The sequence below is a fragment of the Antechinus flavipes genome, chromosome 2 (assembly GCF_016432865.1).
Source record: "Antechinus flavipes isolate AdamAnt ecotype Samford, QLD, Australia chromosome 2, AdamAnt_v2, whole genome shotgun sequence".
Taxonomy (NCBI): Eukaryota; Metazoa; Chordata; class Mammalia; order Dasyuromorphia; family Dasyuridae; genus Antechinus; species Antechinus flavipes.
The window spans coordinates 330,183,829-330,202,672 of NC_067399.1; the positions used below are offsets into that span (position 1 = coordinate 330,183,829).

Here is an 18,844-nt window from a genome sequence, read left to right on the forward strand (position 1 = left end):
ACAAGGTTAACAAATTTTCCCTTCCCAAAACATTATCAGAAATATGTTCTTGAGTGAATAAAAATAAAAACAAATGTTTTCCCAATTAAAAAGAGAAAAAAAAACATTATAAATACAAATTGTAATACAATTGAATTTCCTACTGCAATAGATTAATTCGTTTTTCATTAGTCATAAAATTAATCCTGCTTACACACACACAGATGATCTTACCATGCCATCATTGGATTTTTTTTTCCTTTGGTCTTACTATAAATAACATTGAATTAAGTCATGATCGAATTAAATTAATGTACACAAACATATATACACACATACACACCCACGCACAGAACATGTCATTTTAAGTAGAATGGCTCTGAACAATATAAAATAATTTTTTTTCCTACACAACTATGGCCTTTCCATTGACTTGTTTTAGATAATGTGATTGCTTTTTGTGACTAAAATGTTTTCTTCTAAGAACTAAATGAAATTGGTTTTTTAAAAAGTTAGCACTAATGACTGCACTCAAAATTGCTTTCCTTTTTCAAGAGGGAAGGGAAGGAGGCAGAAAATTTGGAACTCAAAACTTTAAAGAGCAAATATTAAAAATTTTTGTTTGCATGTAAAAAAAATTGAACACCCACTCCCAGAAGATTTTAAATTACAACTGTAGTAACTATTGACAAATAATTTAGCATTATACTGCTAACTTTAAGGTCGTTTTTCCTTTGTTTAAAAAATATAAAGGATATGCATTCTCCTATTTCAGAGGAGGTGTTTTAATATCTGGGAAGTACATTCTCTCTCTCTTCCTTTCCTATCTCCCTTCCTCCCTCCTTCCATCTATCTGTGTGTCTTCTCTCTCTCTCTCTCTCTCTGCTTTTAATGCATTTATTTCAATAATTTCTGTGTTCTTCAGTAGTAGAGTTAGTAGTGTTATCTTTCCTTGTATTCTTTGAGCTCAAGGTCTTCAAAATTTGCTCGTGGTTCTCTTTTCATGTTAGAAAACTAAAGGTAAAGGATCTCTTGGAATTATTGGAATTATTATTATTGGATTATTATTATCTTTGTCTCTGAATTGAACTCAGTTAATTGACTTTAAGAGTATCCATTCATGAATAATTCATATTAAGATTATTCTTAAATATTTGAATTGTGCTATCTATGTAGATTTGAGGAAGAACTGTCTACTGTATTTGGGTTTCTTTTTCTGGAAAGAGCCTTCATAATGTACCTTGATATAAGAGATCACCAAAAGATTGAAAGTCAGGACTTGAGTTCTAATTCTAGCTCTGCAATTTACTGGTTCTGTGACTTCAATTAATATTGCAAACTCCTTGAAGTCAGGGACTGTCTTTTGCCTCTATTTGTATCCCCAGCCCTTAACATAGTGCCAGTTCCACAGAAGTTGCTTTAAAAATATTTATCAAATGAATGAATGACCAATTCAGTAATCTTATCAAAGTCTCTTCTGTAAAATGAGAAGATTGGAATAGATAGTTCCAGATCAATTCAATTTAACCAGTAAATGTCAGCTACATTTTGGATACTATGATGGAGATACAAGACAAATTAAAACCATTCTTATCTTCAGGGAACTTATAGTCTGCTGAAATATCATGTAATAACTTATTTTGGTATAATTTTTAATTTTTTGTAGGTTTACAGTTAATTTGCCAGCTATAGAGCAAATCAATCAAATTTTGCACATCTTCTTTGTATTTTTGCCCATACTATGGGCAATGGGGACTCTGCCCCCACCTGATGCACTTTTTCTGTGGGGAATGGAGCAGGTTTTGGAGTTTGTCCTTGGAGGTTCACCAATGTCAAGCCACCTAAGGTAAATTTTTTTTTGGAAAATGTTGAAAAAGCTATAACATTTTTCTTTTTTTTTTTTAATTTTATTAATGCTTTTTGCTTTTATGTTGCATTTATTTCCAAATAAATGTGAACCTTCCTTTGTAACAAAAGTTACAGAAATCTTTTTTTTTTCTTTTCTTCACAGGTTAATAGTAATGTTTCTTGTTTCTGCTGGAACAGCTATAGCATCCTATTTCATTCCCAGCACTATTGGTGTGGTACTTTTCATGACTGGATTTGGATTCTTACTAAGTCTTAATCTAAGTGTGATTGGTCATTCTGTGCTTGCAAGCAAAATCAGACAGAGAGCACCAGACAAATATAAGACTCTACATAATAGTTCAAAAAAACAGTTTGGGTGGCGGGATTATCTTTTTTATTTCATTTTACTAGTTTTAGCACTAGTTGAAGTTAGCCTTCTGCATATCTTTGTTGGTTTTTCAGCCTTTTCTAGAACCAGCCCCCAGACTATTGTTAGTTATATTCTGATGGTACTATTTATAGTAACGTGGCTGCTTAGGGAAATTCAAAGTGTATATATATTTGGAATTTTCCGAAATCCTTTCTATCCAAAGGATACAAGAACTGTGACTGTCTTCTTGGAGAAGCAAACAAGACTTGTGAAAGTTGGTGTTGTCAGACGAATATTGCTAACTCTAGGTAGGAAAATCAATTTAATAACACATCACTAAATTTCTGAATTTTATAATACTTTACTAGTTTAAAAAATGATTTACTATCATAATTTCTCAGTTAGTTGAATTATGCAGTTATCTCAATTTTCCATATTAGAGTATGGTAGAAGGCATTTCCAATGGCAAAGTTTAATTTTTGTTCTTTGTTATTTCAGTGTCACCTTTTGCTATGATCGCATTTCTTTCACTTGACAGTTCCTTACAAGTACTTCACTCTGTACCTATTTGCATTGGATTTACAAGAGCTTTTAGAATGGTAACTTTTTTGTGCATTTGAAGTATTTTCCTTTTGCTATATTGAGGAAATGTTTGACTTCTCTAAATATGTGTAACCAATGAAGTCAAGGAGATTATATTTTTGTTTAGAAGAAGTAAATTTTTCCTATTAAAAATTGTCAATGTATTTACTACAGGTATGGCAGAATACAGAAAATGCATTATTGGAAATAGTAGTTGTATCATTGATGCAGTTACTCATATTCAATAAGGACTTGTGGTGGAACAGAAGCCTGGACACAGGAATCCGACTTCTTTTGGTAAATTTTATTGATTTTAATAACCAACAGCATGGTTCTTTTCTCTTTGTTTTCTCTCAGTTTGAGAGAAGTTGTTATGTCATTTGACCATTCCTGTCTTTGATTAGAAGCTAGGTAATTTACCTTGGTTAAAAAAGTTTGAGAATTGTAAATTATAAAATATTAAACTAGTGTGATATTATTGACTGTATTGAGCAAAAATTAAGTGTTGGGAAATGTTGAAATGTAGGAAAAAGACAACCAGTCTACTTTCTAGTGTACCTTCCACTCAAAATACCAATCTGAGGTCTTAAGATATCCATTGATCATTTAAAGTAGAATTATTATATATGTGGGTAGAATTACTAAACTTGTAGTTAAGAAGAAAATCTGTAGAAGTAGCATATTTTTTGCAATGAATGAAAAAACTTTTTAAATACTGTGTATTATATGCTATTCCATATACTAGAGTAAGGCATAGAAAAGCAAGATAATATTTTCTGTTGTCAAGGAACTCATCTCTCTTCTGGAAGAGGTAACACATAGGTTTTGTGCTTTACACTATCATCTTTTTTTTTTCCATTTTAGTTGTATTTTATTTTTCCAATTACATAGAGATAATTTTCAACATTCATTTTTGTAAGATTCTGAGTTCCAAATTTTTTTTCTTCCTCCCTTACTTTCTCCCCTCCAAGACAACAATCTAATAAAGGTTGTGTAATCCTATATTAGTCATGTTGGGAAAGAAAAATCAGAACAAAAGGGAAAAGCCATGAGAAAGCTAAAGCAAACAAAAAAAGGTAAAAATGGTATGCTTCAATCCATCTTCAGTCTCCATAGTTCTTTCTTTAGATACAGATGGTATTTTCCATCCCATTCGACTCACCTTTTCTATTTATGGACAGATTCATCCCATGCCAGTTATATTAATTGTTTATTTACCTCTATTCTAGTCTCTTACTCTTTTTCATCTCTGTATATCTCTTTATTTATTTCAAGTTGGTGCCCTTTATATTTTTCCTTTTATCCTCTTCTTCCCCTTCTATTTTTCCAAGCTTTAAATTTTGCCTATGACTAATACCTTTCTGTATTTACTTTTTGCCATTTCTGATTGTTCATGATCCCATTTAGGATTTTCTTGGCAAAGATATTTGAGTGGTTTGTCATTTCCTTCTCTACCTCATTATACAGATAAGAAAATTGAGGCAAACAGGGTTAAGTGACATACCCAGTGATATGAAGCAGTGTTTGGGGCCAGATTTGAACTCGGTCTTCTTGACTCCAGGCCTGTGTTCAGGCCACTTAGCTGCCATTCCTATATTTACCTTTTCTCATCTTCCCTTTTCTCATCTTCTTGTTCCTTCTTCATTCCTATTGAATGTATGCTCTTACTACACTCTTTGTATGTATATATGTGTTGAGTCCCCTTTTGACTAGTGTAGATGAAAATGAAGTTCATATGTTCCTTTACTCCTTCCATGTTTACCTTTTGTTTTGCTTACTTAATCTAATACTATATCTTAACAAGTTATCTCATCTTCCCTTGATGTGTCTTTCTCTTTATTCTACACACTCTCTATTCTTATATCTTTTTAACAAAACTATTTACAAGTATTTTGTTATTCTGTCTTGTGATCATTTCTGTGACTCACCTTGTGACATTGGATTTCTAAAAGAAATTTAGAATTGCCTTTTTCTTTTAGTATGTAAACAGTTTACCTTTCTGATTGTTGGCATGTAGTTTTTTTTATAAAGTTTTTCTCTTTGCTTTTTTGTTAAGTTCCTTTTCAGCTCTTGTTTTTTCACTAGGAATATTTAAAAAGCTACTATTTCATTGAAAGCATATTTCTTTTTTTATAGGAGTAATGGAACTGATTGGATGAAGTTTTCTCAAGTGTATGAGACTAGGCCTAAGTCACATGATCCCTATACCCAGACCTTGAACCCTGGGATTCAGGAAGTTAGTGAAGTTATAGGAAGTATGATGACCTATAGAAGGCAGACAACATTGGTGACCATTGGCCAAAGATGGTTACATCCTTTTAATCTAACTAATGAAAAGGCTTGGGTTTTTTTGCTTTTAAATTCTGGATAAGCCCAAAGCAGGCCAGGTTCCATGAGTACACAAAGGGGAGTTGTGTCTGGACCACTCCCTTCAGGGATTAAATAAATGCTTTCTCTTTGTACCTGAAGATGTCTCTGATTAATTAATTTGGGAAAGGGGATCTAGTACCCATCCCACACAGATTATATTAACTTTTACTATGTATGTTATTTGTGTTTGTGTCCTTTATCTTTTGTCTTTTGGAATATCTCATTCCATATTTTCTGCTTCTTTAAAGTGATAACTTCTACTTCCCATACAGTCTTGATTGTCTCGTTTCATTGATATTTAAATTCTCTTTCTCTTTTTAATGTTTTTCTTTATTCTAGAAATTCTAGATTTTAGCAATGGCATTTCTGGGAGTTTTCATTTTGAAGTTCCAGGAGGTGACCAGTGAAGTCTTTCTGTTTTAGCTTACCTTCTTGTTATAATATGTCTGGGTAATTTTCTTTAATGATTACTTGAAATAGGGTATCTAGCTTATTATTTTTTTGGTGATATATTTCACATAATCCTTAAGTTATCTCTCCTTGACTTAATTTTTCTTGGTCTAAATTTAAATTGTTTTTTATATGAAATACGTTTTCTTCTGCTTTCTAATTCTTTTGACTTTTGCTTTAAATATTCTTGCCTCAGGATCATTAACTTCCATTTTTGGTTCATTTTGATTTTTAGAGTGTTTGTTATTAGGTAAAAGTTTTACACCTGTTTTGTTAAACTGTTGATCCTTTTTCCAATTCTTCCATTTTTTATAACATCTGTTTTTAAAATTTGTGCAGCTATTCTTCAAACAATTCCATTTGTTCTTATGGACAATTTTTTTTTTTCTTTTGAGATGTTGATCAAAAGATTTTAAATTATTTCCTTCTTCCAGGTTTATTTTGTGGCCAGCTCTGGCATCATAAATGTTAATTTAATTTAATATTTTTGCTATTGTTTATGCATTTTGTTGCTGAGGCCTCAGGAGTTAAGTTCTAGATCTTCCCTAATCTCAGGATCAAATCAGTTAAAGACTCTTGCTTATCTTCTTCATGTTCTTTAAAATTCTCCTTTCTAGTAATCAGACTTTGTGAAACCTTTTCAATGGGAAAAAAAGAAAGAGAAATGAGAGGCCCTTTCTTTAATTGTCTTTTAAATTCCAGGAATTCCTCTTCTGGTGAAAGAGATTTTGTAGAGGTCTTTTGTTTGAAGGAAAGGAAGAGAGAGGTTAAAACGATCCTGTTTGTTTATTTATTTATTTTTTAAATCAGCTGTCAGGGCTGAAGTTAGTTTATTTTCCTTAGGTGTGTTTTGGATTAAGCTTTTTCAAAAAACTTTAGCAACAAAAATCTGTCTTTCATTTTAGTTTCTTCCTGCTAAGCCAGTTGGGATTTTTTTGAGTGAATCTTCCCAAAGGGAATTTATTACCCCTGAGATCTAAGCCTTTTACTGAGGTAATCTGGATTGTATTTGATGCTATCTAAGGAGTTAATCAGATGTTTGTTTAGTGGTGTGATAGAATTGAATTAGACTGTTTCCTTCTATTCTGCCATCTTTGAGACTTGAAGGATGTAAAATAAATCCACATAAATCATCAGCATTTTTATATAATACCAATAAAACCCAGCAGGAAGGGAAAGAAAGAGAAAATCCATTTTGTTACTCTAAAATGTATAAAATATTTGAGAATCCACTTTTCTCACTTAAGGCTATATAAATATAACTATAAACAACTGTTATAGAAATACAGATCTAAATAATTGGGAAAATATTAATTGCTTATAAGTAAAGTAAGCCAATGTAATAAAAATGACAAAACTACTTAATTTAATTAACATATTCAGTGCCATACCAATCATACTACCAAAGAATTACTTTATAGAATTAGCAGAATAGTAATTAAATTCATATGCAGGGGAAAAGGTCAAGAATCTCAAAAGAAATTATAAAAATATATAGGAATGAAGGAGTTTTGATAGTTCTCATAAGGTTAGTGGCAGTTAGAGAGTTGTTAAAATTCCTTATGGTCAGCACAGGTTTTTCATGAAAGAATTCATGAAACCCCAAATTATTAATTGATAAAAATGAAAGTTTGTTGTTGGACAGGAAGCCAGTTTTGCTAAGAGACTGACTTGCATAGTGGCAAAATCCTCTTAGGGAAATGGAGGTCGACATCGAGAAGAGAGTGTCTTCTCAGAGGGCAGAGGGTCCTCGCAAGCAGCTATGCTAAGGAAAAAGAGAGGTTTCTTGGCATGGCATGTTCCTGTTTTGGGCCTCTGCAAGGATGAGTTTAAGGAAACCAGTTGGCTGTTATGGGTAGCTCTTGGTGAGGAGCTGTAATAGCTTGAGCTGATCAGGCCAGGATTTCCCAAATGAATGAGAATTTACAATTTCAAAAAGATCAATGGGAATTGATTTGCTCTTGAATAGTGTTGCTTCTCTCATCCTAGAAAGATGGGCCCTCTCTCTAGACTCCTTGGAGCCTGGGAGATCCTGATCTCTCAGATCAAAAAGGGGACACAGTTTAATTGTAAAGGGAACAGTTTCCCTCCCCATTCAGTTCCAGATCTCAGACTGAAAGTGGTAATTATTGAAGCAATTTGGTATTGTTTAGAACATAGATCTATTGGTGGAACAAATGAGGGTCACAACATGGGGAAGCAAATTTATTTAATTCTGCAATATTCAATAAACAATACCTAAGCTACTGGAACAGGGACTTAATATTTGATTAATGCTACTGGGAAGTTAGATAACAATATGGAAGAAATTAAATTTAGACTAACATCTTATATCTTAATTACAAAGATAAATTATATGTAGAGGAATTATATGTATAATATGTAATTATATATTGTATATAATATATCTTTGATAAATTATTTATATATAAATTATATGTGACCTATATATAAAAGGTTACATCATAAAGAAATGAGAGACTTGGGGAAAAAAATTATAATATATCAAATCTATGGATAGGAGAAAAGTTAATGATTAAGAAGGAATAGAGAAAATCACAAAAGATAACACATTCATAATTTTGATTATATGAAATTAAATATTTTGTACAAACATCTAAAAAATTAAGATTAAAAGAGAAACAACTGGAAAAATCTTTAGAGCAAGTTTCTCTGATAAAGGTCTCATTTATTATAAGGAAGAATTAATCAGCAGTTAATAAATGGTCTAAGGATATAAACAGACATTTCTCAAGGGAAGAAATATAGGCTGTTTTCTCCATCTTGACCCCTTGGTAAACCAGTTCAACTTTATTAACCTCAGGAATCCTTTGCCATTTTACCAAAGTCTTAGCTTTGAATTGCTCCCACCATTTACCACCTTCATTCTTATACAACACCTTTAATTGAAGGTGGAGAAAATAAGAAAACTATGCTGATTGGGTCCACAAAAAGTTGTGTTATACAACTTCATTTGGATATTCATTGCTAATCTTTCTGTACTTGCCACATAAACTCACTATCCCACTTTTTCAGAGCAACTTTTCCAAGTGTTTTCATTCTTCAAATTTGCCGTAGGTGGCTACTCCCCCCCTCCCCCCAAGATTCTCAGCTAAGAATTTTGCTTTATATTTCACAGAAAAATTGAATTCTTTATCTCCCCCCCCAAAAAAAAAACACCCCTCTTGCCCTTTCTTTATCACTATCGAGGGCAATACAATTCTTCCCAGTCCTTCAGGTTCTTAACCTAGGTGTCATCTCCCATATGCACTATGTTACCAAGACCTGTCAAATTTATCTCTGCATTGTCTCTTCTATACACACCTTTCCTGCCTCTGGCATGGTTACTACTCTAATACAGCCCTTTATCACACTTGGACTGTTGCCATAGCCTGCTGGTACTTCTACCAGCCTCAAGTCTCACTATTTCAATCCATTTTCTATTTTACTGCCACAGTAATTTTCTTAAAGCACAGGTCAGACTATGTCACCAGTTACTCAGAGCCCCTTGATATTCTGTCACTTTCAGGATCAAAGAGAGAATGCCTTATTTGGCATTCAGATCTCTCCGAACCTATCCCTCTCCTATTTTTCAGTCTTCTTATACTTTATTTAGCACTATATACTCTTCAGTCCAGTTATAATGGCCTCTTGGCTGTTCATGAATAACATATTTTATCTTATGGCTGTTAGCATTTTCTTTAGCTGTCTTCCAGTTTATCATTTGCATCCAGATTAATTGAGGAACTTCACTATCTGATGTCACCCCAGGTAATGTGAACAGTTCCTTTTGCAAGCATATGGTTTAAAAAATTGAAGATTTATTTACAAGTCCATGAAAAGAAGTAGAAACTATATTAAATAACATTATCTACCAATGAATTTTTCCTCAGAGACCTGTATAGTATCAGCTGCTTAATTATATACTAAGCAGAGGACCCAATAAATATGTCTTCCATTTTATTGTAAGATAAAGAAATATTTATTTTCTGGGCAAATAAGATCAAGAAGTTAGCTTTAACTTTGGGAATTGACTAAAAATAATAAAGCAGTAAATAATTCTGTTGATTGACATTCATGTGCTCATTGACAAATTCAAGGGGGGGGTGTGAATTGAATTATGAAGATGATTAAAGCAATAACTGCAAAGTTGTTTAGAATGAGAAAAGGTCTTTCCTTAGATTTCCTATTTCATTTTCTCTATAAGGTAAAATAACTACTGCTGTTTCTCTTCCTTTGTAGCTTCAAACAAAAGTTTTAAGGATTAATGTAAAAACCCATGTAGTTTATAAAAAAGGCATGTGTTACCAATATTCACTGTTTACTCAAGCATAACGTAGCAGTAAACATTGAGAAGGGGAAAGAAGGAAAAAAAGAGAGAAAGGTTTTATTAGTGCTATTATTTACCAAGTGCTTACCGATATTTATGGTAGATGCTATATTATCCCTAGTTTACCACTGAGGAAACTAAGGCAGATGGACTTAAATGATACTCCCAGGCTATTAAGTACTTGAGGAGGGCTCTGAATTCAGGTTCTCCTGACTTCAGGTACAGCGCTTTATCCCCTGAGCCAGACATGGAAACAGAAAAGCATTGTTAACTAGAACAAAGCTTTAAAAATCCTATTTTCATTTTGTTTTTAAAGAATATCTGTGCGTTTTCATGGCATAGTCCATGCAACATTTTTAGTACCTGTCTCCAAGAAAACAAGTGAATAGATTTTAGAACAGTTCTTTTTTTCTCCTCCTTTATTTATTTATTGTTTTTAGTTTTTAATTTTTTTTATTTTCAAAACACATGCATAGATAGTTTTCAGCATTCATCCTTGCAAAATCCTGTTCCAAATTTTTTCTGCCTCCTTTCCCCCATCTCTCCTAAATGGCAAGCAATTCAATGTATGTTAAACACGTGCAATTCTTCTATACATATTTCCACAATTATTATGCTGCATAAGAAAAATAAGATCCAAAAGGAGAAAAAATGAGAAAGAAAACAAAATGAAAATAAACAATAGCAAAAAAAAGTGAAAAGGCTATGTTGTGATCCACACTCAGTCCCCACAATGCTCTTTCTGGGTTAGAGTTGGCCTGAATCACCTTGATTTTGAAAAGAGTTACGTCCATCAGAATTGATCATCATGTAATCTAGTTGTTGCTATTTACAATGTTCTTTAGGTTCTATTCGCTTCACTTAGCTTGATTTCATGTAAGTTTCTGTAGGCCTTGAAATCATCCTGCTGATTATTTCTTATAGAACAATATTATTCCATAAGATTCATATACCATAACTTATTCAGCCATTCTCCAACTGATGGGCATCTGCTCAGTTTCCAGTTTCTTGCCACTTCAAAAAAGGGCTGCTATAAACATTTTTGCACTTGGGTTCTTTACCCTTTTTTGTGATTTCTTTTAAAATACAGGTCCTGTGAGTAGATCAAAGAACCCTTTGGACATAGCTCCATATTGCTCTCTAGAATGGTTGGATCAGTTTACAACTCTACCAACAATGTTATTAGTATCCCAGTTTTCCCACATCCCCTCCGACATTCATCATTATCTTTTCCTGTCATTTTAGCCAATCTGTGTATCTTAATTTGCATATCTCTGATCAAGTGATTTAGACATTTTTTCATATGACTAGAAATGGCTTCAATTTCTTCATCTAAAAATTGTCTTTTCATATCCTTTGACATTTATCAATTGAAGAATGGCTTGTATTCTTTAAGAATACAAGCCAACTCTCTATATATTTTACAAATGAGGCCTTTATCAGAACTCTTGGATATAACATTTTTTCCCAGTTTGCTATTTCCCTTCTCTTCTTGTCTGATTTGGTTTTGTTTGTACAAAAACTTTTTAACTTAATATAATCAAAATTACCATTTTGCATTCCATAATGTTCTTCTTTGGCCACAAATTCCTTCCTTCTTTACAGATCTGAGAGTAAACTATCCTTTGTTCTTCTAATTTGCTTATAGTACCGCTCTTTATGTCTAAATCCTGAACCCATTTTAACCTTATTTTGGTATAGCGTTTTAGGTGTGAGTTTCTGTCATACTAATTTCCAGTTTTGCCAGCAATTTTTGTCAAATACTAAGTAGAACGAGTTCTTAACCTGGGATCTATAAATTTAAAAATATTGTACCTGCTGTTAAATGTCTCAGTTAGATTTTTAACTCTGGAAGGTGAGTGTTGTTAATTCCAGGCTCAGCACTCTATCTACTGTGTCACCTAGCTGCTCCCTGCCACTTAGTTGTCCCCTATTATTTTAGTCACTATTTGTCATTGATTTCATAATTCTCTATCAGTTAATATGTATCATATTTTTCTGAATTTTTCATATTCATCATTTCTAAAGGTATGAGTAATATTCTATTACATTCTTGTACCATAGGTTACTTCATAATTTCTAGTTAATGGGTACTTACTTTGTTTTAAGCACATTAAATTCTGTTATGAATATTTTATAAAGTAAGGATCTCTGTAAATATGTGGCCAGACCAATGTTGGGCCAGATCTAATAAGATCAAATTAAATAGATATAAATGTAGTGTTACACTTGTATAACCAGGCAGCAGTTCATCTGACAACTTGTGAGGTCTCGTGCACTCATATCCTATTGTATCAAAATTACATGACACCCAGTAAAGTTTGTGCGCTCATACCTTACCATAAAGATATAACTTCCAAAGATAAGAAGGCAAGGGTTAAGTCAACAAGCATTTATTAAGTATTTGCTATGTGCCAGGCACTGTGTTAAGCAGTAGAGATATAAAGAAAGGCAAAAATAGTTCCTAGCCACAATGAACTCACAATTTGCTGGGTAAGTCAGCATATAAACAAAGCAACAGATACACACACATGAATTGAAGGCAAATGCAGAGGGAGGATACTTATCATTGAGGAAGGCCAGGAAAGTCTTTTTGCTGAAAGTGGGATTTTAACTGAAATTTTAAGGAAATCAGAAGCCAGAGATGGGGAGGGAAAGAATTCCAGGCCTGAGAGGCAAGTAACCAATGAAAATGCCCAGAATTAGACAATGGATTGTCTAATCCATAATGGAAAGTGAAATATAAGAAGATTGGCTTTAAAAGCCAAACAGAGGATTTTATATTATATCCTGGAGATAATAGGAAGCCACTGGAGTTGATTGATTAAGGGGGTGACAAAGTCAGAGCTATGCTTTAGTAAGGTTACTTTGACAGTTAGGTGGAAGATGGACTGAAGTGGGGAGAGACACAAGACAGGCTGTTGCAATAATTTAGGTATGCAGTGATAAGGAAGACATGTGCCAAGGTGGTAGCAATGTCATAGGAAAGAAAAATGAATATAAGAAAGATTTTAGAAAGGTAGGAACCACAAGATTTTATTACAGGTTATATGGAGAAGGGAGGGTATGGTAAAGCAAGGAGTCAAAGATGACACTTAGGTTAGGAGCCTGAGTAAGTGGAAAGATGGTGGTGCCTTTAACATTAAAAAGAAAATTAGGAGAGGGGAAAGTTTAAAGAAAAAGTTCTATCATATGCTCTGTAACGATTAGATCTTGTTAGATTGTACTACTCATCAGAACAACATTTAAGGAAAGGCATGTATAAGCTGGAGAATGTCTGTGGGAGGGATTCATTTTGGGTTGTATGGGAAAGGAATAGCAATATCTATGTTAAAATCCCTGAGTGTGAGGCTAGAAGATAGAGAGGAGAGAAGAAATTCAAACTAGGCACTAGACTCATGGAGGAAGGAGAATGCCCTTTTGTTTGAGTGATAAATTTGTGTAGTATGAACTTCAAAGAAAAGGATAGCAGGAGAGGGAGAAACTGGAAGGAAGGAGCAAAATAAAGGCTGGCATTTGGAAGGAATAAAAAAGGGAAAAGTATAAAAGAAAAGGAAATTAGATAATTATGTCACTGGGATTCCAGAGAACTCAGAGGAAGGGGGAGACAGATTTGGAATGGGACATTAGCAGAGTAGAATTAAGATAGATAGACATAAAGAAGTTAAGAATTTACAATGGAGAATGGGATTTGTATATGTCTGTCCGGGAGTTCAGAATCAATGGGTTTATACTGGTAAGTATAAAAGACTAAAAGCATATTATCCATTGAGCAGTATAAATTTAGGGCAAGCACAAAGAGGTCTGTTGAGGGACTCAGACATTACATTGTTCAAGGTATTCCCTTCAGTTTCACTATCTTGGTAGGTGCTAGTAGTGTATTCTATGAGACTACCTACCTCTGAGCAGACTGGGTGGAGTGGAGGAACCTCAGGAGATGTCAGGATAGTTTTCTTGATCTGGAGAGGGCCCTGGGATACAAGAGAATGCCTCCTCAGAGAGTGGTCCAGATCTGGATGTAGTTCTAGGGCAGAGTAGAAAGAGAGGACTCCGTCCCATCCCCACCTTACCATAGACCCCTGTGGAAAAATCTTTTTTTCCCCTCCCTTTAAATTCTCCTAGAATCCTAAAACCCTTGACACTGGGAAAATGCATTTACCTTCTGTGTTTTAAATGTTTAGTTTGTCTTTATAAGAATGTTAATTGTAGGCTTTTTCTACTTTTTAAAAGTGAAGTTGTGATGAGCAGTTAAAGGGAAAATGACCACAGAGAAATGTGAAACTTCTGATGTATTTTGCTAGAGCTTGTCTCTGACTGGGGTTGAAATTCAAAAAGAGAAGCTTATAAATCTTTTGAAAGAATGTCCCGTAATAGAAAAGGGGCTTCTATACCAGGAAAGACATCTAGGCAAAAAGTCAGTGGGAAAATGGGACAAATAGGAATAAAACAGTCCTGTTCCCCACACCAAGACTTGATATAAAAAAATAGAAACAAAGCCATCTAAAATGAAATGTGTTGCCTTGGAAAGTAGTAGATTCTCTCTAAATTGCAAATATTGAAGCAAAGACTGCATAAACAGTCTATCAAGTCTGAATTAGGCCACATGTTCTCTGAGGTCTCTTCCAATTCTGAGATTTGGAATAAATAGGAGTTTTTATATTTGTTTTTATATTTGCAGGTTGGCATGATTCGTGATCGAGCGCTACAGTTTATCACCAAATTGCAGTTTGCTGTAGCTGTTCTCTTGACATCATGGACAGAGAAAAAACAGCGTCGAAAATCTACCACCACTTTAATTACGCTCAATATAGTGTTCTTGCCAGTTGTAATGTCCTTCATAGTTCTTTCTACATTACTTTCTTCTCCTTTGCTTCCTCTCTTTACCCTTCCTGTATTTTTGGTTGGGTTTCCAAGACCAGTTCAGAGTTGGCCGGGACCAGTAGGGGCAACAGCATGCATTTGTCCAGATACAGTTTATTATGAACAAATGGTTCCGAGTCTGAGTGCTGCACTTGGATCTGCAATGGCAGCTGGTAGTTTAGGTAAGTGACTTAGCGGTATTTGAGCATTTTCATCTCTAAATTTAGTATAGACAACAGTACAAAAAAAGATTATCTTTCTCAAGGGGGAAAAAAAAAAAAACTTGAGCCTTTTGAGTACACCAACATGTAAAAATTAAATTAAAAAAAAAAAAAAAAGACAGACCAGAAGCAAAAAAACAAATTTACCTTTCCTTATTGAGATGAACAAAACTACCAAAGTGTTTAGAATCTTTATTTTTATTAACACAAAAAGTGATAGTGGACAAATTAAAAGGATTCATCTTACTGATTGAAAATGATTTGTGAACTCTATCATAGTTCAAGGTTGTGTCCTGTAATCAAAACACAAATATTTTTAAAATATTTGTATGAATCTGAGTCAATAGAGAAATTCAAGTACCTGAGATGAATTAAATTTTTAAAGAGAATCAGCATGGTATTGTTGGAATCCTTACAAACTGTTAACTCATTAGAGTTAATAGAGACAATAATTATCTAATTTAGCATGGTTCAGTATGATTGATCTCCTCTTAGAAGAAGATGTTACGGGCCAGAACTTGAAACAAGGTACTAAGTGAAACTGATAGAAACAATGCTTGTGTTCACAACTTTAGAGAGCTCATATAAGCAAGAAGCTCTCAGGGCCAGACACAGAGCACTCTGGGAGATACAAAAGCCCACAAGCCCACTCTCGGAGGCGGAATCAGATTCATTCCATCTTCCACTTTTGTGCTGGCTGGAGGCTGAAGAAAGCAGAGACAAAGGACGCTCTTGGAACCAAGCAGAGAGAGATAGGCCTCTAAGAAAGCTAACCGGGCCCAAGACTTGGAAGGAGAAAATAAACATTTGGATTTTATCAGCTGGCTATATTTGAAGTGATTATTATTCTAAACTGAAACTAAGGCTGCCTCCAGGAAACCTCCCCAAGAAATCTGCACCTAGAGCACCATCATAAATTATACAAAAGAAGAGAACACCACAGTATTGAAGATTTATTCTCTCAATTAATGAACATTTATTAAAATCTACTATATGTCAAGCACTGTGTGCTAAGTACTGGGTCTATAAAAAGAGACAAAAGATCTTCACTGCTCTTGAAAAGCTCCCAGTCTAATTGGCAAACAAAATATGAACAAAACAAGGTACATACTAGATAAATAGGAAATAACCCAGAGAGAAGTATGAGAATTAAGCTCCTAGAATTTGTAAAGGCTTTTTTGTAGAAGATGAGATTTTAGTTGGTATTTAAAGATTCTCAAGGAATTGAGGAGGGAAAGTGTACCAGGCTTAGGGGATAGCCAGAGGACTTTCTCAGAGCCAATAGATGGAATGTCTTGTTCATGGGAGAATCAGGAGGCCAGTGTTAGTGGACTGAAGAATGACCGGTAGGAAGATTGGAAAGATAGGAGGGGTCTAGGTTTTCAAAGACTTTGAGTTGCCAATAAAGTACTTTGTTTTTGATCCTAGAAGTGATAGATAAGAAACCTCTGGAGTTTATTGTGAGTGTAGGTGGTGACATGATCTGACCTATACTTTAGGAAACTCAATTTGACAGTGAAAGCAGAGGATGGATTCAGGTGGGGAGAGATTTGAGGCAGACAGGACCACCAGCAGCCTACTATCCAGCTATATGATGATACTAGTAGTCTCAGAGTTGGAGGAGAGAAGACAGCATTTCCAATAGACAGTAGAAAGGTAAAATTGACAAGTTGGATACTTGCAAGTGAAAGTGGGGTGAGAGATGGTAAGTTTCCAAGATAACTCCTAGGTTGGGATCTTAAGGGACTGAGAGAATGTGTTGCCCTCTACAGTAATAGGGAAAGGAAGAATTTAGGAAGAAAGATAACAAGTTTGCTTTTGGACTTGAGTTTAAAATGTCTATTGCACTTCCATTTTAAGACATCGAAAAGGCAATTTGAGAGGTGAGATTGCAGGTGAGCAGAGAGATTAGAGCAGGATAGGTGGATTTGAGAATCATCTGCATAGAGATAGTAATTAAAACCATGGGAACTGAGATCACAAATTGGATAGTACTGAGGGAGAAGAGAAAAGGGTCCTGGTGTCCTGTCACATCTATGGTTAGGGTAAGTGTTCTGGATGAGGATCTAGCAAAGGAAACAACCAGTAAAACAAGTAGGAGGAAAACCAAGAGAAAGTAGTGCTTTTGGAACCCAAGAAAAGAGAGTATCGAGGAGAGAGAGAGATCATTGTCACAGACTACAGGGAGATCAAAGAGAATGAAGGCTGAGAAAAGGCCATTAGATTTGGCAGCTATGAGATCATCAGTAATTTTGGAGGGAGCAGTTTGGATAGTATGATAAGATCAGAAGCCACATAAGAAGAGAGCAAGGGTATAAAAATGGAGATATCTATTATAGATGGCCCTTTCAAGGAGTTTAACCACACAAGCATTACAGAGAGCTTGATTGTTAACAATGAGGGTTTCTCAGGATAGGGAAAACAAACATGTTTGTAGGTGGGAGGGAATGACCCATTAGAGATTAGAAATCAATAAGGGGTTCGGTTTGATAAAGGGGACATTCTATTGGAGGAGTCAGGATGAAATGGGATCACTTAAGTGAGTAGAGGGTTTAGTCTTGTTAAAGAATAAGGCCACATGAGGTAGGGTGAAAGAGCAGAGATGGCAGGAAGCATACGGGTTCCAGGAGACAAGAGAAAAGAGGGAGCTTTTGGCAAAATATCTTTGGTTTTTTAAAGGTGAAGCAAGGATGCCAACAGAGTATAGTGAAAGGGAGCTGTGGGAAGTTTGAGGAAAGCTGAAAAAGTTTGGAAGAGTTTCTGTGGAGTATGAAATTGTGAGTGGACAAGGCAAGTACAAAGGCATTACCTAATAGCAGTGAGAGCCCCAGTGAGATTATGTAACATAAATCAGTCTTGATATTCTCTACCTTTGTGCACTAGCAAATGTAAAGGAATAAATAGTAGGAGTGATCCAAGACTGAGACTTGGAAGGGAATATAGTAAATATATTTCTATATAGAAAACATATTCCTATATTAGGAATATAGTAAAAACTAGGGCCATGATACCAGGATAGAGTAGTTTATCAAGGAGTCAAGATGGAGAAAAAGAGTGGCAAGACACTTGAGTTGGCCTGGAAGAGAATGGTTGAGGGATTGGCCACATCAAAAATGAATAGCAGGGAAGCCAAAGGAGAGCAATAAAATGCCTTTGCAATGAAGAAGAATGGAGAAGAGGGAGCTCATAGCTCATGACCTTGTTTTTTCCTATAATTGAGTTGTGGTTGTGGAGTCAGGAAGATCTGGGTTCAAGTCTTCTGCCAGACACTTTGATTATGGATAAGTCATTTAACTACTATGAGCATCTGTTTGCTTATCTGTATCTCACAGGGTTGTCATAAGGATAAATTGAGATTGTAGGTAAATGTTACCTAAAAATAGTATGTAAGTATGAGTTTTTACTAGTATTGTTATTGTCATTTTAATGGGAAAGGAATGGGAACTGACCATATGTCATATTGAAAAACATTAAGTTTTTGTGACTAGGTTGTTAAGGGATGAAAAATAATGCTAAAGAAACAAAACTTATTTTTAGGTAATTTTGTCCTTTGTCCTTAGCACTCCTATCCTATCCCCCAAGTAAATATAATACTAAGAATAATGATTTCAGGAAGAAAATGGAATATTTGATGGAAGTGAACTTATTACCCTCAGATCATATGGCTGCATTGCAGATTTTCCACCTTGTACTAATTGTACAATAACTTGTACCATAATTCTCAAGTTCATTTTGAAGAAAAGGTGTAATCTAGTAACAGATATGTAGTCTCATTATATTTAAATACTACTGCTAACTTTAGGCATGAAAAGATTCTTTTTTGTTGTACAGTTT

The 18,844-nt window shown here is 34.4% G+C and overlaps 1 protein-coding gene across 2 annotated transcripts in view; it reads left to right on the forward strand.

Moving 5' to 3' along the window:
• The window catches only part of PCNX4 (pecanex 4), a 48,708-nt gene that overhangs the window by 12,952 nt on the left and 16,912 nt on the right, over positions 1 to 18,844 (forward strand). For both annotated transcript variants that reach the window (XM_051977766.1, XM_051977767.1), the window contains exons 3-7: positions 1,646 to 1,825; positions 1,991 to 2,505; positions 2,696 to 2,796; positions 2,954 to 3,076; positions 14,608 to 14,971. In XM_051977766.1, coding sequence (XP_051833726.1) covers positions 1,646 to 1,825; positions 1,991 to 2,505; positions 2,696 to 2,796; positions 2,954 to 3,076; positions 14,608 to 14,971 — 1,283 coding nt within the window. The remainder of the gene's footprint in view (positions 1 to 1,645; positions 1,826 to 1,990; positions 2,506 to 2,695; positions 2,797 to 2,953; positions 3,077 to 14,607; positions 14,972 to 18,844) is intronic.